Source organism: Juglans regia, chromosome 11, assembly GCF_001411555.2.
Source record: "Juglans regia cultivar Chandler chromosome 11, Walnut 2.0, whole genome shotgun sequence".
In the NCBI taxonomy this organism is placed as follows: Eukaryota; Viridiplantae; Streptophyta; class Magnoliopsida; order Fagales; family Juglandaceae; genus Juglans; species Juglans regia.
In genome coordinates this window covers 28,268,866-28,292,676 of record NC_049911.1, presented here as the reverse complement: position 1 = coordinate 28,292,676, position 23,811 = coordinate 28,268,866, and the positions used below count along the sequence as shown (strand labels likewise).

Sequence of the window (23,811 nt, the reverse complement as noted above, 5' to 3'; positions counted from 1 at the left end):
ATGCTCGATCGGAAGTTGATCAAGTCTAATTTGGTTACAGGATGATATAGATAAAACTTAAAAAAATTAAATTATTTATTATATTATATATATGAATTAAATGAGATTGGATGATTTGTTTAAGACGTTATTCAAATTAGATGCATAACAATCGGATCGGGCCTTTTGGTTTATAATTATTATTTATAAATTTGTCCTCGGCTTTGCAATGCTTGCTTCCTCATTACATGACGGCCCATTTTAGTAAACTTAAGGCCAAGCTAATGAAATTGTTAATTGTCCAATGGAAAAATAATGGAAATAATGATTGGATATACCAGCCGGCCTGGATGCGATTGATCTGGCTACTCGATTTGTCATCAAGCCCAATTAACATGCAACCACGCGTGCGTACTGGGAAACTTGACTGACCTAATAATTAGTAATTAGTCTTGGGAAATCATGAAGTGATAAAGGTGAAATAATAATTTCAGTAGGCTTTGACTCGTACCAAATAGGAAACGACTGTCCATTAATTCGTGCCTAGGAAAAGATATTGATGATCTCTTTCAGCGACTTCTTGTTTACGTTCGAATGTTAAAATGGGTTGAATTAAATTATAAATAGTAATATTTTATAAATTTTATTAAGGTAAATTTAATTTTTTTAGATTGAAAAAATTTAACTTTTTAAGTTAAAATATATGAAATAGATTGAGAGATAAATTTAACTTTTTTATAAAAAATTGAAAAAATAGTAAATCTCAATAATGATATATTGATTTAAGAAGAGTTGAATTTAATTTAATAAACAAACACAATCTCAAAATGTCGTTTTCCTAGCCTCCTGCGCAGGTTCTCATGGTTTTCGAGATTAATTTAGATTACGTTTATATGATGAGTTGAATTCTCTATGAATAATAGTGAGTTGAGATGATGAAATTAATTATATAGAGTCCACCTAAAATGAGTTTAGATGTGCTTGAATGTTAAGATGAGTTTAGATATATTTATGAGAAGTTGAAAATGATTGTGAGTCCCACGTGTAAAGATGTGTTGAATTAAAAAATATTATAAACTCTACGTATAAAAAAATTTTAAATTGAAATGAATTTAATAATTTAATAATTAAATATTTGAATATTAAAAAGTATCTCAATCTGAATTAAATTCAACTGAACTGAACGCAGTCAATAAACCAAACGAGCAAATTACCCAAAAGCAACCCGAAACTCTACCAAAACTTACGTACGACGTTACCCAAAAGCTAGGACCAAGGTAGAGTACTTTCTTCTCCATTAGGCCAATGTCATGAAATTAGGGTCGCATGCATGTATGCGAATGTATAACACGTAGCATGCAACATGATCATGCATTACAATACTAGATCATAGCTGGCGGCTCCGTTCTCACTGCAACAATGTTCACACGGCCGATCGAGGTCCATTCATGTGCGCGCACGCTGCTTCGACGTTTTTATTTTTTATTTTTTAGGTTGTGTTTGGTTGTTGAGTCTGACGTAACTGGCATACAAGGCTGCACTTGAATCCCAATCCGAACGAACAACCAAATTACCAATTGATTCCTTATTTTCATGCCACGTGCAAACTTGGAGGGTTTTCTAATTCGAAAACCCAAGTCTAATTAGTTCGTACGTAGTTTCAAAGAACTCTTCACATACGATATCCTTCTCAGGTACGTACTAGACAAGTGCATGTGCAAAAAGGCCGCATGCAGACCATCCATTAGAAACATCATGGAAAATGTTTACATCCTTATATAAGTATATACGCATATTATAACTTAATGTTGCTGCGTACGTGGTGCATGTATGGAAATCGATTGAGGTTCGATCACGCTCCCAGATGATCAGAGCCAGATCATAACTAATTAATGTCGTTACGCTTCCTCATGCAGATCAGCCATGAAAATTATTTTTACGATAAATAAATAGACATATATTACGCTGGAAGTAATTAATTAGTAATAAGTATAACCAACCATATATATATAGGGCAGGTGGCTAAATCATAGCCTCATATTGAGACTAATTAATTAAGTTTGTGTGTCGGTTTGAAAGAGATATATACTGTATACATGATGATATCAAGGAGTGTAAGCAAGGATATCTTAAATTTAAGAGCTAGTTTTAGGTCCGATCGAAAGCAACCGTGCATGCATATTATGAGCTAAAGATCAAAAGAATTAGCTAGCTTGGCCCTGCCAAACTTTAACATATTCTATTCTATGCATAACCGGTGCACGCACCGAAAACTGATCTTATACTGATCATGATCAGTGCTAGCTAGCTACTGCATGGCCGCATGCATGCAGGATTTTAATTTAAATGTTTTCTTACACTAGAACTAACCGAATTAATTAATACAGTAATTAAAAGCATGCAAATTTCTAGACGTTTACCGAGGTGGAAGCTAATTGATGGCCTTATATCTATATATGCTCTTTAATTTTTACAAAACAAATATCGTAGAATCCAAGCTGTTCATTAGAATCCAAGCTGTGTGATTGTAGAGATCAATGATCTGCATATAATAATATCGTAGACCGACATCAGGTATCAATCTGCAGTATCTGACAAACAATCTAGCTAGAACTTGGATCGGAAAATCTTAATTTGTTAGCTTAAATTGTAGAACACCAGGTACGTACAGAAAATTAGCTATATATAAAAGATCCCTAGCTAGCTTGCGTCTACCTAAGATAAAAAACAAGAAAATCTGAGGAAATTAACTATCTACATATATATCCTTTTTAGGTGCAAGAAATTGTTCGTTTCTTTTTACAGATAAGATGAGTTAATATTAAAGTTAACAAATTGAATAAATTATTATTAGAATATATTTTTTAATATTATTTTTATTTTAAAATTTGAAAAAATTAAATTATTTATTTTATTTTATATTTAAAATTTAAAAAAATTATACTAATAAAATGAAATGAAATCTTTTCTAAAAACAAACTAATGAGCTGCATGGGAACTTCAAATAACAATTGTCATGGTCATCTCTTGCGTTTCCTCCATTATGATACAGCTCGATACTTAAATATCTGCCTTGTTTCTAGGCATTTGACACGTAGAGAACTCTAACCGTGTGAGGGACATTAACGTGTGGCGGAAGCCATAACTAATCATGGCGGTGCTCGATTAATATATATAATATTATATATATCAACGCTCTTTATATATATATATATATATATACACACACACATACCCAAAGACGCCATAACCTAGCCGTTTTTGATCGAGACAACTCGCACATTCATTTTGATCTCTCAGTTTCTTCTAATTATTATTTTCTATAATCGTATGATCCCGAACATGAGAAGCATTCATATTGGTTGGCCCGAGTTGAAATCTCCCTTTGGAAGGCCACTAGGTTATCTTCTCAATAGCTTATATTCTTCTTATTTTTCCCGTTCAAAAGGTTCTTCGATCAAATCTTTCTGAATCATATTTTTGGAATCTGATGAATAACACACACACACACACACAAGATTTTCTATATATAGGTCTTTAATTTTATTTTTTAACATATATATATATATAGATATATATTCTCTGTTCACTGTAATTTGTGTTATGAACTTATGGCCTCAGGCAGATCTCGGAAGGAAATTAGCGTCAATAGCTTGTCAAGCAAGTCAAGCGTGAATGAAGAATACACGGAAGCTCTCAGAACGAAGTCTTACATAGAAATATGGAACAAAGCTCAAGGTCAGCTGGGAAGTACAAGCATTATAAGCAGCCTCTCTTCATCGTCGTCTACTCTTCCTCTCTCTATGCATCTCTCCGAATATTTACTCGAACCACGCCAAGAAACCCTAGTGGAAATGATGGAAGGCATGAACCTACACCACCTTCTAATTGACTTTTTTGAAGCCAGCTTAGAAGCGTGTAAAGTCTGTGAATTACTCCTTCAAAGCATCCATCAAACACGTGCTAATTACAAGAAAATCAAAAGGGTAATCAAGCTAAGCAGAAGTGTGCATGATGATCGTGCAGATCATAATTACACTGATAAACAATGCCGGGCTATTTCTGGCGAGCTTGCTGCCTTTGTAATGTTGAAAAACCCATTATTGAATACTGGTGCAGTACAATTTCGTGACATTCGTGATGGCCACATGATATTGCTCCGGAGGCTAACATCAAAATACAGAAAGATAAAAAGGAGAGAGAGACTCCGTAGAATTTGGAAGAAGGTTTGTGGGACTGGTCTTTTTATTTCACAGAGCGCACTTCTGATTCTGCTGCTAATCTGTGCACTCCATGGCATGGTTGGAATCGTGGCAGCCCCAGCGCTCTTTGCTTTTTCCTTGGGTTTATCTTGGAAGAAAAGGAAGGGGGCTTGCGGAGGCCGGCTCAAGAAAAGATTGCCTGAAAGAGTTAGTGGGCAACTTGATGTTGCCGCCAAAGGGGTTTACATATTGATCAATGATTTCGATACAATGAGCAGGATGGTTATGAGGTTAAATGACGAGGTAGAGCACCGGAAATCTGTTGCTGATGTGTGTGTTAGAAATGGGAAATCTGAAATATTAAAGGAGGTTGTGAGGGAGTTTCATGTCCATGAGTCAAGCTTTCTGGAGCAGTTAGAAGAGCTTGAAGAACACATCTACCTGTGCGTTCTCACAATAAACAGGTCCAGGAGTCTTGTAATTCAAGGGATAATGGCGGCCCACCATTGACACGTACAGATATTAAACGTGCAAAAACTGAAATATACATATGCATGGTGGATGACACTAAGACGGTCAATTTTGAGATGGAGATTGCTGTGGAATAAAGGTTATTCATCACCAAGGAAGAGTTCAATTTATTCAAGCGCTAATTTCTAAGCCCGTCATTCTTTTGTAATTAACATAATGCCAAAAATATGGCTTTAAGACAAGTCAATTATTAGAATTCAATTGCTATACATTCCATTGGGATCGTATTCAATTCGCACCCGAACTTACTGTGGTGATTTGGTCCAAGTGGTGAAGGCTTTAATCTTGGAGTATCACTCCATTCAAGGTCTAAGGTTCATCACCTCGTAAGTGCAAACAATCATTTAAAGTCACACCCCTTAGTGAAAAAGCCAGAAATTTAACCAATTCTGAAAATTTCCGAAGATGCAGTGCACAAGACTGAAGTTTACTCTGTAGGGGTGAGTTGAAGGGCCTTGCCTTGGAGAGTTCCCCAACATATATATACATATAAAAAAAAGAAAAAAGAAAAAGCCACACCCCTTAGTGAAAAAGCCAGAAATTTAACTAATTCTGAAAATTTCCGAAGATGCAGTGCACAAGACTGAAGTTTACTCTGTAGGGGTGAGTTGAAGGGCCTTGCCTTGAAGAGTTCCCCGACATATATATACATATAAAAAAAGAAAAAAGAAAAAAAAAAAAGAGCATTGCTATTCATAAGCCCATACACCACACACCAAAATTTTTTTATTTTTTTAAAGTTTTTTTTGGTTTTATTATTCTTAAAATAATTGAATTATTCTATTCATAATTCATATACCACACATTTGGTAAGAGAATAAAATTAAAAAAATCATAAAAATAATGGTGTGTGGTGTATGAGGCTTAGGAATAGAATTTTTCTATTCTTTTTCCGGATAAAAGAATCCCCAACCTTAGCTCTACTTACTTTCATATAGATTATTTCACGACAAAATAATTAAACAAAACACAGAGAAACAAGAAGAAAACCAAGCTTCCCCACAAAGATTTAAAATATAAAAAACATTAACGTCGTGAAGCTCGTCACCAGTGGTGAGTTTTACCAGGCAGGGCCGTCAAATAAATCGACGAGGGGGCGCACAAATGCAAAATACACTTAACAAGGGGCAACACTTCTCTTGGCTCATTTTTCCTGACTCAGTAAAGTAACAAAACATTCCAATGACTTAACAATCCCTCAACTTCTTATACTCTTCGAGGCCCAGCAACAATCCCTTGGCTTTGAGCCAATCTGCTGGTTTTGGCATGATAATGGCAACGTATCCTTCTCTATCTGCCTGGGGGAACAAAAGGCCGATGCAGCTAAATTATGAACTAGCAATATGTCCCATAAATGTCACTAGAAAAACGAAGAACCAAAATCATTTGCATATGGAAACAACAACAACAATTAAATGCAGTTAATGGCAAGGTGCCTGATGACGATGTCCTCAAATGAGGGAACCTAGTGTGGAAAGAGAAATATAAGGCTTAGGTAACATGTTCATGCAAAAGATAATCAAGAAATCACCATCTATTTTATTAGAAAGTAGTAGGCAATTTATCAGAAAATCATGAGAGATGACCAGGTCAGCCAGTTCTTTAGCTGGACAAATTGTAATCGTATACAACCTGTGTACTTGAGGTTCTCCTTTTTCTAAGAAAATTATTATTACCTATAAAAATTCAATATCTCCACCATCAACATAGTTGCCAATCATCGCAATAGTATGACAACTGTCTAATCCTAGAAGGCCACCACCTCCACCCCTTCTCATCCAACCGGTAAAATATTTATTTCTTACAGGTCAAAATCAACTAATTTCTTATCCTTTGCCTTACAATCTCCTAGATAATTTTCCAGAATCCAAACCTACCAATTCATTCTACTTCGTTGGATTAGCATGTGATTAGATTAACAATCAAGTGCATCCAAGAGGTCTTTAATCTATTATGGAAGCACATATGGTCTACCAATACATCTCAAGTACACACAAACAGTCAAACATAGATCATTCTCCCTAATTAGCATATAGAAAGCCAACGACTAGATGCAAACTACTTGTCATTTTATTATCTAAAATATGAAAGACAATTTTTAACAGCTCACCCACACTATCACTATTCTCCTGCCTTGCCTTTTTTTTTTTCTATAACTCCATTGACTGTTACATTCTCAAACACCATTGCTGAAGATCATCGTATCATGTATAAGTACTTGGCCTGCACCATTTCAGTCCCAACAAATTCTCTTACTTGTTAGAGGAAAAATGTGCGCCTGCATAGTTTATATTATCTTAAAAACGAATAAGAGAGGCAAATTCCTTGCTGGTACTGTTTTTTTTATAAGCTCTGCCTCATTATCTTATGAACTTATGTGTGCTTAGTACAATATGTATAGATCATGAAAGACTCAAAAAGCTAATGGGGAATCATATACTTCTGGCTATTGTTTCTTTTATTCACAATATGAAGCCGGAAATAGTCAGGAGCATAAAGCTCCAAGTTTTTAAAATCATCCTACATGAAAGCCAGATTACAAACTAGAGGATTTAAAGTGTCCTGACAATTAAAGACAGAGATATTATACTAATTAATTACACTATACGAACTCTGATTTATTGGGACATTTGCATAATACAATATGATTACTCAATAAAAGGGTATTAACCATTCTCACCAATGAATTAAGCAAACCTGGCAGCTTGATTAACCTATCATTGACTTCCAATAGAGAGCCTTTCACACAACATCTGTCAAGCCAATACAACTTTTAACTTCACCTGAAAAGAACTTAGAAGCCAATACAAATGAAACACCCCAACAGGGAAAAGGGAGTTAAAGATGCAGATTTCTACCTCACTATATAAGAATCATCATTGGTGCAAACTTTACACAAAGCTGTGTTTGGTTCAAACTGTTGCGCATTCTGCATAAGAATATCTCCAACTTTAATCAAGCATAAGGTTCAAAGAGATACATGAAACAAAATATATTGAAAAAAAGAACTACCCTGAAAAAGAATTTTGTATATATTTGAAGCCACTTAATCTGATCAATTTGATTATACTGAAAATTGATACACAGGAGGGGACACTGTAGCAGAGCCACCAATACACCAATATTAACAACTTCAGTTCAACCCATTTAGCCTTTAAGGAAGCGCTCAGTAACTTCAAATTGACTCAATTCAATTGAGATTACTACCAAAGTAGTCACATTCTTCCAATTCTACACACTTCATATGTAAACAGAAGCAGGATAGTAGAATGGTGCCGAGTTGACAATAAAGGAGATTTAGATTTGGTCACAACTCACAGCTAACCCAGATGCTGGCTCAAGTTATAGTGGAAGAGCAATAGTATACCCTATTCTTGAATAGCCAGACACTGAAAGCATATTTATATTTTAAGCCTCGGTAATTCATGAAATCTATAAATATAACTATATCATTTAAATGACAGTGGATGATTACCTTTCAATTGCTGCATCAAAACGATAAAGAATTCCATGATACATCAAAATTTTCCCTAATCAGTCACTTTTATCTGCTTTAAACATGAGAAACTCAAAACATATCTTGCCATTTTCAGATTATTTTTTTTATTGGCACCGGGCGTCCGAGAACAGCGTCCCGACTAATTCCGAGGTTGCACAGGCCCTTGACAGGGAGTTTCCCGCAAGTGCACCTCGGGTAATTCAAGGGAAAAATCCCCCAATCTGATGCCCCTAGAGATTGTTGCAGGGGATTTGAATTTTGCTATATAATCTTGCAATTTTCAGATTATAATCTTTCCATTTTCGGGTAATTATAATCTTGCCATTTTCAGATTATAATTTACCCAACCAGAAACTTTTCTAGTATCTGCTGCTGAGAGTGATCTGTAATTTCAATAAGATCTCGAAATTGACTACCAATCATTGGGGAAAAAAAACGTACACTTACTTCTATGAATTTGATTATTAAAAAGATTACAAAAGAAAAGAAAAGAAAATCTTCATCCTCATTGTTAGAAACTCAAAATACTAACCAGGATTTAAATGGTAATCTTGACTATACAGTAAATTAATTTCTGCAGATACACGCACTGATAAATAGACATTAGTACCTTCTTGCGTTTCCCGGTGACCTTAAGGACACTGCGATCAGACCTCCCAACGTTGAAATCGACGGCCGTGATACCACCGCTATCTTTAAATGCAACGTGCGTCGGAGCCAAGCCAATTACACAGAGTCTTTTTTTTTTAATGAAGAAAACAAGCCATCATAATTATGGAACCTCTAATTTAACATCTAGAAAAAGATTTTTTTAAAAACATATTAACAACAGAAAGTTTTTTTTAGAGAGAGAGAGAGAATTGGAAATTCACCCATTGGCATGGCGGTAAACGTACTGGTCGTGTCCTGGCTTGATGAAATCTGCCAAGTTCGACAAAAAATCGGTGAACATGTTAACCGTACTAAAACATGGGGAAGTTGAGCGCAACTTTCGAGTTAAATAGGAGTTATAAAAGGGTTTTTACTCATTAAATTAAATGCATAATACTTATCACCGTCTATGGGAAGAGAACCTGGAGCGAAGTAGGAAACAAAGTTGGATTCAACCGCAGAGGGAGGGATAAGAGGAAGGTCGCGTGCATCAGGTACCAGAAGCCGATGTAACCCATCCCCCTCGTGTTGTTGTTGTGGTGCCGGATTGTTTTGATCCGAACTGTCTAGCTTGTCTATGTCGTCGACGCTGTTGTCCTTCATTGAAATCTAACTGGGAAGTCCGTACACGATTCAGGGGCTTATTACGACTTCCGAGTTACGACCGCCGTGCTGTTAAAGCACTTAAAGCTACTCACGGCAATCAAGTTAGGATGCTCACGACCCGAGAAATTAACGGTTGGGTTTAAATTAAGCCCGGCCCTTTCCATATCAATGCATTAGGCCAGTCAGGCCCTAAAACAATTATCAGGCGATTCAGGCCTGGCCCGTCCGTTAATTCAGAGGTTCGACTGATGTACTTAATAGTTCGTCTTGTAGGTAGGGCAGTATAGAAACCGATGCCACCGGCCGTAACAAGTGGAAAACTGGTCGACATGCGGTGGCTGGCAATTTGAAGAAATCGATATTCAACGGTTCGATTCCGATTCGAAAGATCGCTGAACCGATCGATATAATGAAACTTTTTTTTAATATACCCTTATCAAAATTATGCTTATGACATCATTTTATAACTATAAGTATTACAACAGATAATGTAAACGAAACCAAACGGCATTGTTTTATTAAGAACATAAGGAAAAAAAAAAGTCTCGTCGTTATACTTAAATTTAAGTGGAACGACGTTATTTTGAGATGTGACTTCTTCTTCTCTAGCCTCTTCTTCCCGATTTACTCTGCAACTCTCTCTCTCTCTCTCCCCCCTACTCTTTGGTATCAGAGAAGTACTGCAGTCACAAAGGAATTTTATAAAAATAAATCTACATTTTAACATAACTTTATATAATATATTAGATCTATTTTATAATAAAATTATCTTTACAGTCTAACATCACTTCAAGCCACGTCAATTTGTAGATTTATTTTTATAAATTATGTCGCTTAATCATTAAACACAATTTTTTCCAACTATGATTCTCAATTGGGAAATGAATTTTATGGTCCTAAGGTGTGTAAATCTCACACAATTTATATGAAAAAAATTAGTAAATATGAGACTCACATGAAAAAATTTATTTTTTAATAGTATACCCATTTATTTTTTAAAGAAAGTGCATAAGATTTGCATACCTTAAAATTATATTTAGTATTACTTTTCGTAATTATATATATTTTTTTTTTCCTGAGCAATAAGACGTGACTCTACTTTGAAGAGTTTAATGTTAAGAGGAGAGACATTCATGGCCAAAATAAAACAAACAAAAAATACCACTTAATCAACCAATTTATAACAAATGAAAATCGAATACATGCCCATGCATTAAGCATGCTTATAGATATTCAACTTTTAATCTTCAACGGTACTGAAAGCACATGAGGAGCTTGCATTCATGCACGTTCACGATAGCAACATATTTTTCCCCTCTTATCCCTCACAATAAAATTAAAAAAAGAAAAAAGAAAAAAAGAAAGATTGACTAGATTGACTACACAACACCCACGAATAAAATCCTCACGACTTTACCATTAATTAAAATGAATCATCTAACTACTTTGCAGTCGAGTCTAATCTCTTGGCCACCGGTGATGCTACTCATCTTGATCATGGACTTCACAAAAGCGTTTCGAAACTCCATTTGGGAGCTAGCAAACTTGGAAACCAATGCCTTAGTTGTTGGGGCAGTGAGTAGAGCTTGATCCGAAGAGAATACGCTTTTGCCTTGGAGAAGAAGCTTGAAGTAGGCGTTGTCAAATCCTGCGGTGGTTGAATCCAGGGCGGTGCCTGCATTTTTGGCCTTGTTGTGTGCGGGGCATATGCTTCTTAGGTTGGCTGCGAAGGATGGGTGCAGCGAGGGGTCTACGTCCTGAGTGGTGTTGAATTTGTGTATTCTGTTCTGGAAAGATGAACAATGAGCGAACCCAAGAGTGTGACCCCCTGCCAATTAACAGTGCATCACATTGTTATGATGACCATTTATAAAATCTAACTTATCCTATAAATCTAACCTGATAGAAGACTTTGACGACGATTATATATATATTTTAAAGATGGATTCGATATTTACCAGAGAGAGCAACTAGATCTTTTGAGGAAAGGCCTCTCTGGGAGAAGCTTTGTTGTAGTTGAGAGATGTTGAATGTGGGAGCTGGCAATTGTATGGTCTCACTTGCCTTTGAGATTCTTCCATCTTTTCTTCCTTTTGGCACTTCCCAAGTGGGACCTCCTGACTGAAAGCGTTGAATCAGAGCCAAAAAAACAATCTACTATTAGCTTTATAGACCCAATAATTACTGGATCAGTTGGAAAAAAAACCTGATCAAAATGATATCCACGAAAGTTGGCAATTATTACAATTACTATTTCCATGATTTGTTTTACTTATCAGTCGGTTAAAACAATCTGACAATTATTACAGTTACTGTTGCCATGATTTATCATACTTGTCAATGTCTGTAAACTAACCAGAGCAACGGCATCACGAGCCGCCAGAGCCAAGATATCAGCACAAGAGACCACACCAGGGCACAAAGCTTCCACCGCTTTCTTTGCGTTGTCTATGACATAAAATGCATGCAATGAAATATTAGGAGGCCCGTCTTTTTCTGCTTTGTTCTTTCCCTTTGATTGCAGCAGCACGGAAGCATCACAACCCTTAAAACACAAACACATGAAACACATGAAGTTCCCAGTAATTAATTTCGTCTGAAACGATTGGGGGGCGGGATAAAGATAAAGATGATTACTCTTATAAAGCAGTCATGAAAGTGCATTCGAAGCAGCGCGGCTGGAACTGTTTTGTCGTTTTTGATTGCTTTCTTGACAGCAGTGGTAACGGTGGAATCCAGACGTGGGCATGTTTTGCCATAGTAGTTTAAGCTCAGTGCATTCACTGAAGAAGAAATAAAAAGGATGAAAAGGGCTACTGCTACTATTGCTGCCATTGTTGAAACAAGTCAATTGAGGTCTGTAGTTCTAGTTTTCTGTGAAAATTTCAGAGATGGCCTGGCATCGTATTTATACCAGAGGAATCCAGCATTTGAAGGGGACAGACACTAGGAGACTAGGAGTGGTTATAGAGGGTATAGTTGTTAGTAAATTTGGTTATCAAGAACATAGTTTAGTGGAGTAGTGTTATTGAAGCAAGCCCGAAAGAGGACAAGCAATATCACATCGATAATGTTATCAGGAAAACGAAGTTTGTGCTGATGCTGAGTTTTGACCGATGAGAAAAAGGTGCAATCATCTGAAGAGATAAAAAAAAAAAAAAAGAGGAACAAAGAAAACACGACAAGAAGGGAAAAAAATAGCTCAGGTCACTGCTCAAATGTCAGGATCATAATTGAGACTGTTGGACCCAATAAAAAGCTTGAAATGGATGTTCCAATACATGCATGATAGATAGGGGAGAGCTTAACAGGATGTTCCCTAAACTTGCTGCCGTTGGAAAGCAGAAAAATGATTACCTTAGATTCTTGAACTTTTAAGTAGGATAAAAGTAAGATGAATCATATGCATCAACTATTATTAATTCTCATATTTTATATTTATAATTTTTTTATAAGATATAAAAATATTTTTTATAAGACGTAAAACTTTTTTTTATAGAATGCAGATGTAGAATAGAGTATAATGATTGATAAAAATAATTTTTTTATAAATAAACACATAAAATAGATTTTATAATATTTATTATTTTTTGTATAAACTTTTAAGAAATTTTATTTATTTTTAATAAATATCGTAGAAATTCATATATTTATTTTTCTAATATTTATTTAAAGCTACGATAATTGTATAGTTATTAGTTGTCAGATCAACTTTTTTCTTGCCTTAGACATTATTGGAAACCTAACAAAGGAAAAGACATTCTTTATAGTATAGCATGGTGACCCTACAACCTTAGACGAGAATATGTTCGGTGGATAGGGTTGAACAAATAAAGGCAACTTTTTGCCCTTACCGCAATCAAAGTTCATTCGGTCTGTAGCTTTAAATTTCACTGTCTGTCCGCGTGTCACTATCAACGGCTGATAAATAAGTACTTACCGCAATCAAAGTTCATTTGGTCTGTAGCTTTAAATTTCACTGGCTGTCCGCGTGTCACTATCAACGGCTGATAAATAAGTATAGTGATATATTATTCAAGTATATTTCAAATTTTTTTATTTTTTTTAATTTTCTTTTAAATATTTTTTTAACATCTTTAATTACTAAGAAAAATTAAAAAAATATACAATTTTATTAATACTCACTTCTTTAATCATTAAATAAAATTAAAAATTAAAAAAAATCAAATACAAAAAGAGTAATAGATAAATAATAATAAAATAATAATCCTATCATTATTGGATAAACAATTAGATAATCAATTTTACAACGGCTGATAGTCCAGTTTATAATATAAAGTCGTGCATAATTAAACCCAATAAAGGAGATTAGATAATACAATACATACATGATGGAGCCCTTTTTTGTTACTGTTTTCTTATATATTGGTTGGCAACGAGCCATTGTCAAGGACGGAATTTTATAAGCATGAGATCATTTTTTTTTTCTTTTTGCAAATTTCTTTCACCAGAATTGCCTTAAGCTCTCAAAGTTGTATTGAAACGATGATGCCGTTGTTAATGATATATAGATAATCAAATATGCCATTTTCCTATCGACTAAAATTTTTAAGGTAAATAATGATTTTATATGTATCAGAGTAAAAATTTTGAATTTGAATTCTAACTCTACACTTCATCCGTTTAATTATATATTTTACGAGTTTGACACATTTGTTGAGGAAATTTCATAGTAATGATTTATCTTAAAAAATAAAAAAAGTTAGTGCTATTCCGGCTGACTCTCCAAATATAGTTTGTATATTTGTAAAACAAAGACATTTTTGTTTGTTTTTTGCTTTAGTTGTGGCATTGGTTGTAGTGATATACAAATGCCAGATTCCTCTAAATGGGAAATCTGTTGAGGTATGAACAATTGGAGGCATAATTTTAAGGGTATGGCCAACAACTATGTCTTGACTCTCTGTGCAATTATCCACCTACTAAATTAAAAAAACCGCACAAGAATTGCAAATAGAAAAACTGAGAAATCCACAAGGCCCTACAGAAGGCAGGCGTGGCGGCATTGCTGTATTTGGGGTTTATGGATTTATGGATTGATCTTTACAGCTTTGCATAGAGAATCATATTGTTATTGCACTCAAGTTTTGGATGACCACTTTCATTTAGTCATGAACTTTTCACCTTTTACAAATCTAGGCGAGATGGGGGGAAAAAAATCAGGGGATTTGTAAGCACTTCTATCTAGGTGTTATAAAATTACCACTTGTCCCAAAAGCTTAAACTAATGGGAAGAGGTAGATTTTATTATTTATTTTATATCTTAACACTTCCCCTCAATAGGTAGTCTAACACGTAAAATATTTAATTAAATGGGATAGAGAGTCAGGGTTCGAACTCAAGACCTCTGCTCTGATACCATATAAAATCACCACTTGTTCCAAAAGTTTAAGCTAATAGAAAGAGGTAGATTTTATTATTTATTTTATATCTTAACAGGTGTAACCTTATTGAATAATGCAGAAAAATTATAGGAAACTCCATTCCCCCATAATGCAACTATTACAATAAGATTAATACTACAACTATAATATTGTGAATTTGAGTTTTTCTACAGGCTGAAGCTTGCTACATTTTTTACTGCGTTTCTTATCGATCGGTGTTTCATAACAAATGCAACATCCACAGAGCCCCACCAAAAGTTGAGAGTTAAGCATTTGTCTTTCGGTACAAAAATGCATAAAAGTAATAGCCTTGAGTTCATGGGTTTGCTCCTCATCTCAACTACCGACCAGAACTGTACGTCCCGACCACCGTAGGCGCCTGAAAATAGGGGCGGGCTGCTGCAGTAAAATAATAAGCATGCCTCTGTCAATCGGTTCCAAACCCAAAACACTGAACTCTGAAGTAGTTTTTGGCTTAGAATTGTTCGGTACTGGAGAATGTTTGGCCGAAAGCCCAATTAGAGGGCACAATGTTTTGGAACAATCTGGTTTCTCCATCAGTAGTAGTGACCTTGAAGGATAGAGATTGGCCGTTGAGGTAGGCATTGGATTGCCAATTAGCTTCCCAGTTTCTTGACATTGTCATCCAGTTAGTTCTTGAGCCTTTGATGGATACAGATTGAATTGATCTTGCCCCTGCCACATTACTAATCAAGACAAGCTCAAAATAGTCTCTTCCATTTACTGTGAATCTAACACCTCCATGTTTCTTGCAGGGAACCCTGTACCAATATCAGAATAACAAAAAAAGAGCATTAGATTACCTTTCTACGTGGAACATCAAGCATAAATATAAGATATAGAAAGTAAAACCAAGTTCAGACCTTTGGAACAAAACAGGCACAATCCCTCCCTTGTACATGCCAATCTTTTCCCAGGCAGGTTGAGCCATATCGAAATGCTGGAGAGGTGGGTTGCACCAGCCTCCGTTATTGCTCGGAAGATCAAAGTTTGGAGGGCAGAAGTTTGTTACAGTGACTGTCACAGACGCCCCATTCTTACACCACTTAGAATTAGCTTGATAATCGCAAATGATCTTGTAGCATTGCCCACATGAACCTCCATCATTGAACAATGCAGTACTTAAGGCCGCTGTCCTAGTCCCATACCCTGTAGAATACAAGTTCCCATACCCACATGCTCCTCCTACATGCAACCAAACCATTATTCATTATTCAAACTTGCATGTTGTGCGTGCTATTTGGCTTGAGAAAAGCAGAAAATGGAAAGCATACTGAATTGGAGTTGCATACCCATAGTTCTTGAGGCATCACTACCACCATAAAAGGTAGCATGTGCTTTAGTCCACCCAGAAGGCGAAAATGCAATGGCATGGATAGAAAAATAGCATAATCCAAACAAGATTGCTGATGCAGAAACGGTTTTCGCCATCTTTTGCTTGCCCAATGAAGGAGAAAAAATAGAGACGGATGGAGGAGAGGATTTGGAACGTATCTATAGGCTATAGCTATTGTCATTTATAAGAACAAGAACTTCCTCTATAAATAAGACAAATGCAACAACTTTACATGTGAACTCTGCAAGTAGAGAGAGTTGATATGTTTTATTTTATTGAATTATATATGCGAACATGAAGATTTCTGAGCCTCATTCAATTATTCCCATGTTCTCTACCTCTCCCCTCCAACACCCACATGCTTTCCCCAACGGAATGGCCGTGAATAAATCGAAGTCTACACTCCCAAGTGGTCTTTTACCATTAATTTTCTGTTCTTTTTTAATGTGTTGGTTGTTGCTACTCGAAGATAAGATGAAATGTTCAATAATTGTTTGATGGTATATTTGGTTCGATCAATCATATCATGCACCCAACCTCATCACATGGTACACGTGCCAATCATATGACTCGTTTTGACAATGGATGGGGATAAGTAGAGACATATTCATTGGTTTATTCCTGCAAAATATTTTGAGAGAGAGAGAGATAGAATTAACGATTACAAGCGGATTTAGACTTTTATGGAAGGGGGGTATGTTTGAAAGAGATAACACAAGCAATGAATAATTTTAAGAACGCACTTTTCTTGTCTTTTTCACCTGAAATATTGAAGACCAATGGCGTTGCAGAGCTCAGATGAGTGATATCAGCCATTGATGATTTGCAAAACCCCCCAAGCCCTCCTGTAATATTAAATTTAAGGAAACTAAAATAATGCTGAGCACTAACCACCAGGTATAGAGTACTATAGATCAACCGCATGCATTTGATGCTTTTTCATCTTTTTCGTTGCCTTCCTCCTCCTTCCCTTATGCAAGGAAGGTGCTATGTACCAAACATAACATAAATTTGTTTCTTAACTTCGCTCTTTACTATAGCGTTACCACTAGAATTGTCAAATTTTAACTAAAAAGTTTATTCTTTTATTTCCTACTTTAATTTTGAAAGCAGAACGAGCACTCATTAGAGAACATTATTTGAAAAAAACATAAAGGAAGCAGTTCACTGATGTGCATAAAACATCGATATAGAAGAAAATTAATAAAAACCGCTCTTTTCAATTTCTTCTCTTTTACATATACTGCCTGCATGACAAGTTTCAATTTTACTTGGTAATTAATATAAGTATCTCAATAAATAAATGATTAAAAAATAAAAGTACAAAAATGGGAAAAGTAATCTAATAGGCCACATTGCAATTCAAAGAGCGGTAAACGATTAATAGGAGATTTGGTGTGCTGAAAGAACCAATTTATCAGGACATTAGTGCCTTTAATTTTCATAAGTTATCAACGCAAGCAAATGATTGGGTATTCATCCTTGGGATTTAAATAAGCCAACAAGAGAACCATACCTCAACACATTGTTCACTATTTCTCCAAATTCCTTTTCTCTGACCTTGCAGGTTATAATGGCAACCAAAACACAGAAATAGACTCATCCAAGTTAAAAGGTTATAAGAATGGGCTAAATAGTAACATATCCACACAACATCCATAAAATGGTCAGCTTAGAATATCGAACTCTACTAAAACTAGGCAAGTAAATGCAACCACCAACATAGCCGGTAACTGCCTGGAAAATACATGTCTTGGCTGGGCACGTAATCCTCCACGTTGGGTTTCACCTCCACGTTTATTAAACACAGCATGTGTATGTGATCTAGAGAGAGAGAGAGAGAGAGAGAACCATTATCAAGACTTTTTTGGGTGTGATTTTGACCGGTAAATTGGTCCTAAAAGCATACCTTTTCCGGGAATCCATATTACATGTAATCTTTAGGGGTGAAATTCATGATAGATATATTATACATGTATCATACATATATAAGTAGGTGCGAAATGCATAATACTCAGTATTTTGTCCTGAAAAAAGATTGAAAGCACTACATTGACAGCAAAAACTCTCCAAACGAAATAAAAGAATGCGCTGCTCGGTCAAAATGGAAAATTACAACTGTCCAAGATTTCACCTAAATCTACGACAAAAAGGGTTAGACTCATATGGCATCAATTCCAAACTAGAAGTATACAACACCAACATGTGAATACGTCCTACAATAAATACTAGCACCAAACCAAAAAAGAAACTAACAAGAGATAACAAAACATAGATTGGAAACAAACTCCACCACTGAAGTCATTTGCATTGTGCTCATGATAGCTCACTTAAATGTATCATGCAGCTGCCTAGATCAGCCCATTGGATCTAAAGCTACGACCCCTTCCACGATATCCCCTCCCACGGCCACGTCCTACAACAGAACAATTCCATCACATTTAAACAAAGTTAAAAGAATATACGGAATAAGAAGCGCAAATCGATTGAGAACAAAGTTTGTTGAAAGTAGTCCAAACTCTCGTGATTTATCAATGATAGTCCCGTTATACAAAGTCAAACTGACGCAACTAACTCTCATAAAAGGTTCGCTCAAATAGCCTCTGGCTGGATAAATCATGATTGCAACAAAATTGAGTTAGTTCTAATGTTCAGCAAAGGATTACAAGGAAATTCTATAGTTCTTCATGCAATCATGGGTTTAACACCCCATCTATACAGATTGGAAGCATAGAATACGATGTTGCACTCGAGTTTTGACTAGTGACTAACAAACAAAAAATAAAAGGGAGGGGAAACTTTTAGAAGCTTTCATTATAGCCTAGGAAAGGGAAGCTTTTAGACGAGTGGCTGACTAATAATATAGTCTCTTTAATCCTCCTAGCCTTCAGAAACTCTATGTATCAGTTACAACCTCAAGGTATGAAGTTTTCATCATTACACACTAGAAATCTACCTCTTAAACCATCCATTACTTATCAAGTTGCAGCACCTAGCCAATTCGAAACACATTTGTGAGATGCTTATGGGTTCTAAATATTTCAAAGGGAATAATTGAAGGGTAATCGATAGGTTGTCCAAATAACTCGTCATTGTAACAAGAAAAGAAAATTGATCAAACCCACTCATTTTGAGGAAAGTGCGAGAACAAACACCAGTGGTCGACCTACAGGCACAAATTCAACTTAAACCAACAGCATTGAACAAAAAAGACAGAACAAGTACCACGGCCTTGAACATGTGCTTCTCGATGGTATCCTCCATCTTGTTGTGTATCAACCTGAGGTCCACCATACCATCCCCTTCCACGGCCACGAAAACTACGCCCTCTTCCCCGACCACTACCCCGAGCATTACCCCGACCCCTATCCCTTCCTCCGTCCTCATAATCAGCCAACAAAAAACCATTCCCTGAAATAAAATGTAACATCCATATCGGGAGGGAGGGGGGGAAGAAGATTACTGTACAGCTAATAGTCAGAAAAGCGACTCGAGGAACAATAACACATCAAGTAGAATACAGAATTACATGTGGCTTATATATAATTTGAATGCATGGATAAAACATTCTAGAGCCATTAGTTTTTGTAAGGGAAAAAAAAACTATTCTATTCCTATCCACTGCCTATCTATTTGCAACAATTCTCTTTCTTTATTTATTTCAGTTTTCTTTAATAAGTCATTTGAAACAATAATCTCAAAACTGGCACACACAAAATCAGTCTAATTTCCAAGTAAACCCACAGAGTAATGAATTACAGAAGTGGAAGCATGGAAAGAGATCCCATATGAGATGTACCTCTAGCCTTTCCCCTTCCTCTACCACCGCGGCCCCAACCACGACCATTTGGTGAGCCCTCTGGAAAATACAAAACAATTGAACAAATTCTTGTACAATAATTTCAGACAGATGAGGAAAATCATGATGTGGGACTACCTCCTTCATAATCAAACTCTGTGGATGCCTTCACCTGTTCCGCAGGTAAAGGAGCCTGGTACCTAAGAACACCATAAATTCATAAGTTTTAAGCGATGCTAAATATCTGCAACTAATTAGAACTTTAAAAAAAAAAGTAGAGAAAATCCTGCTAAAAACTGTTCCAGTTAAAGCTCATCATTTAACATAATTTCTTTCACTTTCAGCCCATTAATCCCAAAAATGCAAGTGAAAGAAGTCTGACTTCCCTTCAAAATTTAGTACCTACTCACGTTCTGACTCGTGAGTTGAAAGTGCCTAATGCTACACCAACCAAACTATAGTTCAAATTACAAAACTTGCAAAGCAACTAACACTTCCAGTCCTACCAATGCAATCCATGTGTAACCATCACACAACAGTCTGAAAACTTCAGCAACCAGGTACTAAGAGAAAATATCAGTCTTCTAGATGAAAAGCAACATGAAAAAAAATGGTGATAGAAATCGATCACAACATATCACCAACACTGCAAATTTATATCACAAAACGCTTCAAGCATTTAATAAACCTCCACAATAGCTTTAACAATTAGAATTTTGGAATGCTTTCAGTTTCTATCTTGCAAGTACATCCACAAAATTCCAACAATATAGCAGCAAAAAAAGGCAACAACACCTGCCAATTTGCATTCAACAATAAAATTAAAAACTCACCCAACAGAGGATGTATTCGGTTCCTTCTTTGAAAGGGTTATTGTTATCATTGACACGTGCCTTGTGGTTTCCAATCTGTGAAAGAAATTAGAGAATAAGTCATGTAACATTTATAATCATACATAACCCACGAATGGGAATGTACTCATTATCATGAAACTTGTGACTGCAACAATTCTTGGGATAAAGCTCAAACTGCTCTTACGGAAGGAGGCCTTCCTCTAGGGGCTCCCATGTATTAGTTATGTCAGTGGATCCAATTGAAGTATTCTGATGAAGACCAACAATTCTTCTCTGCGTGAAAATAAAAGATCCAATTGAAGCATATTTCGACTCAATAAGAAAAACCAAATTATTGTCTGCTGTATGCAAATAGTAAATAGAAACTTTATTAACTCCACAATCGTCACGGTCTTGTTAATGGCTCTTCCCATTGCCTTGAAGACAATTTCGCTCAAATCCTTTTCCTCCTACAGAATATATAAATGGACAGAGCAAGGGTTCATAAGGTATCAACATACACAAGACTCAGGGAAGAAGGGGAAACGTTACTTTGTTATAAGGAATCAACTACCTATAACAAAGTAAGCCCTAACAAGGCAAACCTACCATATACTTGAAATGCTAGCACAACCATTCGACAACAACAATTGTGTTCACACCACTATAAATCAAACTGAACCACTACAACTCACAAAAACTGAAAACCAATTCATCAGATCATTGTAGAATATCAACCACCAGTCACAGCATTAACAGATTTATGATTCATTGCATTTCCAGCATACAAGATTTGAGCCTAAGATTTTAGGCAATGTTCCAGCCATTAGCGCACTTTCTCCAAGACTCTAAAAATTGTTTTCATCTCTGTCAGAGAAATTCATAACCCATTTCTCAAATTTTTCCTACCATGAACACAGAAAAATCACTAAACCCAACATCAAGCATTGCCCAAATTTCACAAAGTCAAATAAGTAGCAAGTTCAAACAATAAAAAGTTGACAACTATAATGGCCCGGGAAAAATCACAATCTATACAACTCTCATAAAATTAACCCACAAGATAAACATGCAAAGAGAAATTGGAGAGAGAGAGAGAGAGAAAGATACTTGAAGCAGGCTCATGGCATAGGTGATATAGTTGCGCATCCTTCCCTGACTTGTAATACGAATCTCATTCGCATCAATCGGCGTCTCTACTCTCAGTTTCTCCACTCTCAGGTACCGATCCATCTTCTCCGCAAAAACAATTTTGAAATCAAAAAAAGGAAACCAGAAACAGAAACCCCAAAAGCACATCAGAACCAAGCACGAAAACAAAGAGAACTACCATTATTGAAAAAAAAATGAACCAACGAAACTAAAGAATGACTATCACAGAAAGGAAAGAAAAGTTATATCAGAGAAAAGAACGAAATCATCTAGGGTTTGGTTTTGATCTACAGGGTCATTTACCGTGGTTCGTTAGGATAAGTTTGCTCCACCACCAAGAAAGAGCCCTCTTCTACGGCTTCGTTCTTCTTTTACACCCTAATTTGCATATAGGACATTCGCCCTATATATACCGTAACCTCAAAATTGTCCTAACCAAATCTTTCTTCAGGTTTTTATTTTCCCTCCCTTTACGGTCGGGCGTGAAACCTTTCTTTTCACTCTCAGACTTTTTTTTTTTTAAGGGAATTTCAAACGCCAAACCTCCGTTTTAGCTTTTCTTGTTTTATTTTATGAACTCCAAATATGCACAACTGTATAAATAGACTTTTTCGTAAGTATTTTTTAAATGTATTTAATTATTAAAAAGAATAATAAATAATAATAAATGGATACATTTAAAAATCATACTAATATTTGTTTTTATAATGTATAATAAAAATAATTTTATAATAAAATTATATCTGGTTAAATTATATCAATTTATATAAATTTTATAAATTTATTATTATAAAATTTATTAATAGTTAAAAGAAGTTATTTATTGTTAATCTAGTTTGCTTTTTTAATGGAAAGTTCTTGAGCATCGAGAGGTGGTCCTTTGATATTTTTCCGATTCAATGTTGTTCTTTTTTTATTTAGGCTGCATTTGATTGTAAAACTCAATTAAATTTAATCTAATTTTAAATTGAATCTAATATTTAAACACTCAACTCTCAAATTATTAAACTCATCTTAACTCAAAACTTCTTTACATGTGAGACTCACAACTTTTTTCAACTTCTCATAAAAGATATTAAATATATGTTAACATTTAAATACATTTTAAACTCAGTTTAGATGAGAGCCTCACATAACCCCTTCCATTACTCAACTCCTTACTATTTATAAAGAACTAAACTCAAACTCAACATCTAAATGCAGCCTTGAAGATTAAGATTTTCTAATAATATTCTTTTTTTTTAATTGTTTAAGAAAATAAGAATATATATAAAAAAATTAAAATGGCCTTGTCAGGAGGACTTAGTAGCAGTAGTGTTAGGTCCAGTTTGGAACTTGAATTGAATTCTGTTCAGTTCAATTTAAGTTGAATCTAATATCTAAACATTAAACTCTCAAATCACTAAACTCATCTTAATTCAAAACCTCTTTACACGTATGATTCGTAACTTTTTTCAACTCAACATCTCTTTACATGTGAAATCTATAATATTTTTGAACTTTCCATAAATATATCTTAACATTCAAATATATCTAAACTCATATTAGATGAATCTCATAAAATTTATCATATTATCTCAATTTACTATTATTTATAAAAAGAATTTAAATCACCTCAATTAATCTCAACATCTAATCCATACCTTACCCTTTTTAATGGGGCGGGGCCTAAGTAGCGCTTGGACATTAGAGCCGATATCGAAGTTTAAGTTCAACCGAAAGCAAATAAATACGCTACAAGCGAGGAGGACACTGTCTCAAATCTATTGAGAAATGAAAACATCTAGTCATAATTAT

The 23,811-nt window shown here is 35.3% G+C and overlaps 5 protein-coding genes across 10 annotated transcripts; 1 reads left to right on the top strand and 4 right to left on the bottom strand.

The window, feature by feature from the left end:
- The first annotated feature begins 3,202 nt into the window (after nucleotides 1–3,202).
- Nucleotides 3,203–4,958, top strand: LOC108981426 (UPF0496 protein At1g20180-like). 2 transcript variants are annotated; one of them, XM_018952582.2, is made up of 2 exons: nucleotides 3,203–3,379; nucleotides 3,601–4,958. In XM_018952582.2, the coding sequence occupies exons 1-2, from the start codon at nucleotides 3,310–3,312 to the stop codon at nucleotides 4,689–4,691; spliced, it is 1,161 nt and encodes a 386-aa protein (XP_018808127.1). In that variant the 5' UTR covers nucleotides 3,203–3,309; the 3' UTR covers nucleotides 4,692–4,958. The 2 variants fall into 2 exon arrangements, with proteins under 2 accessions (XP_018808127.1, XP_035538559.1); XM_035682666.1 differs by having other exon boundaries at nucleotides 3,229–3,427.
- A 651-nt stretch (nucleotides 4,959–5,609) lies between these two features.
- LOC108981435 (protein Abitram) lies at nucleotides 5,610–9,549 on the bottom strand. 5 transcript variants are annotated; one of them, XR_001994555.2, is made up of 7 exons: nucleotides 9,285–9,549; nucleotides 9,084–9,132; nucleotides 8,822–8,948; nucleotides 7,571–7,641; nucleotides 7,393–7,465; nucleotides 6,823–6,935; nucleotides 5,610–6,010 (listed from the first exon to the last, which is right to left on the bottom strand). XR_001994555.2 is itself a non-coding variant. In XM_018952604.2 (6 exons), the coding sequence occupies exons 1-6, from the start codon at nucleotides 9,463–9,465 to the stop codon at nucleotides 5,900–5,902; spliced, it is 612 nt and encodes a 203-aa protein (XP_018808149.1). In that variant the 5' UTR covers nucleotides 9,466–9,548; the 3' UTR covers nucleotides 5,610–5,899. The 5 variants fall into 5 exon arrangements, 2 of the variants coding, with proteins under 2 accessions (XP_018808149.1, XP_018808151.1); XR_004797576.1 differs by having other exon boundaries at nucleotides 5,900–6,010; nucleotides 6,827–6,935; nucleotides 7,410–7,465; XR_004797575.1 differs by having other exon boundaries at nucleotides 5,905–6,010; nucleotides 7,410–7,465.
- A 1,096-nt stretch (nucleotides 9,550–10,645) lies between these two features.
- On the bottom strand, nucleotides 10,646–12,568 carry LOC108981424 (peroxidase 64-like). Its single transcript, XM_018952579.2, has 4 exons — nucleotides 12,106–12,568; nucleotides 11,825–12,013; nucleotides 11,427–11,589; nucleotides 10,646–11,296 (listed from the first exon to the last, which is right to left on the bottom strand). Exons 1-4 carry the CDS (start codon nucleotides 12,301–12,303, stop codon nucleotides 10,902–10,904), a joined length of 945 nt encoding a protein of 314 aa, XP_018808124.1. The 5' UTR covers nucleotides 12,304–12,568; the 3' UTR covers nucleotides 10,646–10,901.
- Nucleotides 12,569–15,348: 2,780 nt separating this feature from the next.
- On the bottom strand, nucleotides 15,349–16,325 carry LOC108981427 (expansin-A11-like). The gene is made up of 3 exons (XM_018952584.2): nucleotides 16,187–16,325; nucleotides 15,758–16,079; nucleotides 15,349–15,655 (listed from the first exon to the last, which is right to left on the bottom strand). The coding sequence occupies exons 1-3, from the start codon at nucleotides 16,323–16,325 to the stop codon at nucleotides 15,349–15,351; spliced, it is 768 nt and encodes a 255-aa protein (XP_018808129.2).
- A 1,998-nt stretch (nucleotides 16,326–18,323) lies between these two features.
- Nucleotides 18,324–22,095, bottom strand: LOC108981423 (5'-3' exoribonuclease 2-like). The gene is made up of 8 exons (XM_035682679.1): nucleotides 21,973–22,095; nucleotides 21,250–21,329; nucleotides 21,068–21,154; nucleotides 20,863–20,937; nucleotides 20,165–20,229; nucleotides 20,030–20,089; nucleotides 19,456–19,641; nucleotides 18,324–18,646 (listed from the first exon to the last, which is right to left on the bottom strand). The coding sequence occupies exons 1-8, from the start codon at nucleotides 22,093–22,095 to the stop codon at nucleotides 18,582–18,584; spliced, it is 741 nt and encodes a 246-aa protein (XP_035538572.1). The 3' UTR covers nucleotides 18,324–18,581.
- Between the last annotated feature and the right edge of the window lie 1,716 nt (nucleotides 22,096–23,811).

Bases quoted from the DNA above. Each gene is read 5' to 3' on its own strand.
- LOC108981426 (XM_035682666.1), top strand. From the start codon at position 3,310: ATGATCCCGAACATGAGAAGCATTCATATTGGTTGGCCCGAGTTGAAA. The intron at 3,428-3,600 runs GTTCTTCGATCA...TTATGGCCTCAG, and splicing joins TTATTTTTCCCGTTCAAAAG to GCAGATCTCGGAAGGAAATT.
- LOC108981435 (XM_018952604.2), bottom strand. From the start codon at position 9,465: ATGAAGGACAACAGCGTCGACGACATAGACAAGCTAGACAGTTCGGAT. The intron at 9,133-9,284 runs GTTCTCTTCCCA...CGAACTTGGCAG, and splicing joins TGTTTCCTACTTCGCTCCAG to ATTTCATCAAGCCAGGACAC. The intron at 7,642-8,821 runs GTACTAATGTCT...ATTCTTATGCAG, and splicing joins TCACCGGGAAACGCAAGAAG to AATGCGCAACAGTTTGAACC.
- LOC108981424 (XM_018952579.2), bottom strand. From the start codon at position 12,303: ATGGCAGCAATAGTAGCAGTAGCCCTTTTCATCCTTTTTATTTCTTCT. The intron at 12,014-12,105 runs GTAATCATCTTT...TTGTGTTTTAAG, and splicing joins TTCATGACTGCTTTATAAGA to GGTTGTGATGCTTCCGTGCT. The intron at 11,590-11,824 runs GTTAGTTTACAG...CAACGCTTTCAG, and splicing joins CTCGTGATGCCGTTGCTCTG to TCAGGAGGTCCCACTTGGGA.
- LOC108981427 (XM_018952584.2), bottom strand. From the start codon at position 16,325: ATGGCGAAAACCGTTTCTGCATCAGCAATCTTGTTTGGATTATGCTAT. The intron at 16,080-16,186 runs GTATGCAACTCC...GGTTGCATGTAG, and splicing joins TGATGCCTCAAGAACTATGG to GAGGAGCATGTGGGTATGGG. The intron at 15,656-15,757 runs GTCTGAACTTGG...ATATTGGTACAG, and splicing joins GTGCCTGTTTTGTTCCAAAG to GGTTCCCTGCAAGAAACATG.
- LOC108981423 (XM_035682679.1), bottom strand. From the start codon at position 22,095: ATGGATCGGTACCTGAGAGTGGAGAAACTGAGAGTAGAGACGCCGATT. The intron at 20,230-20,862 runs GTGAGTTTTTAA...TGGTGTTCTTAG, and splicing joins CCGAATACATCCTCTGTTGG to GTACCAGGCTCCTTTACCTG. The intron at 19,642-20,029 runs GTACATCTCATA...ATTTTATTTCAG, and splicing joins AGGAAGGGGAAAGGCTAGAG to GGAATGGTTTTTTGTTGGCT.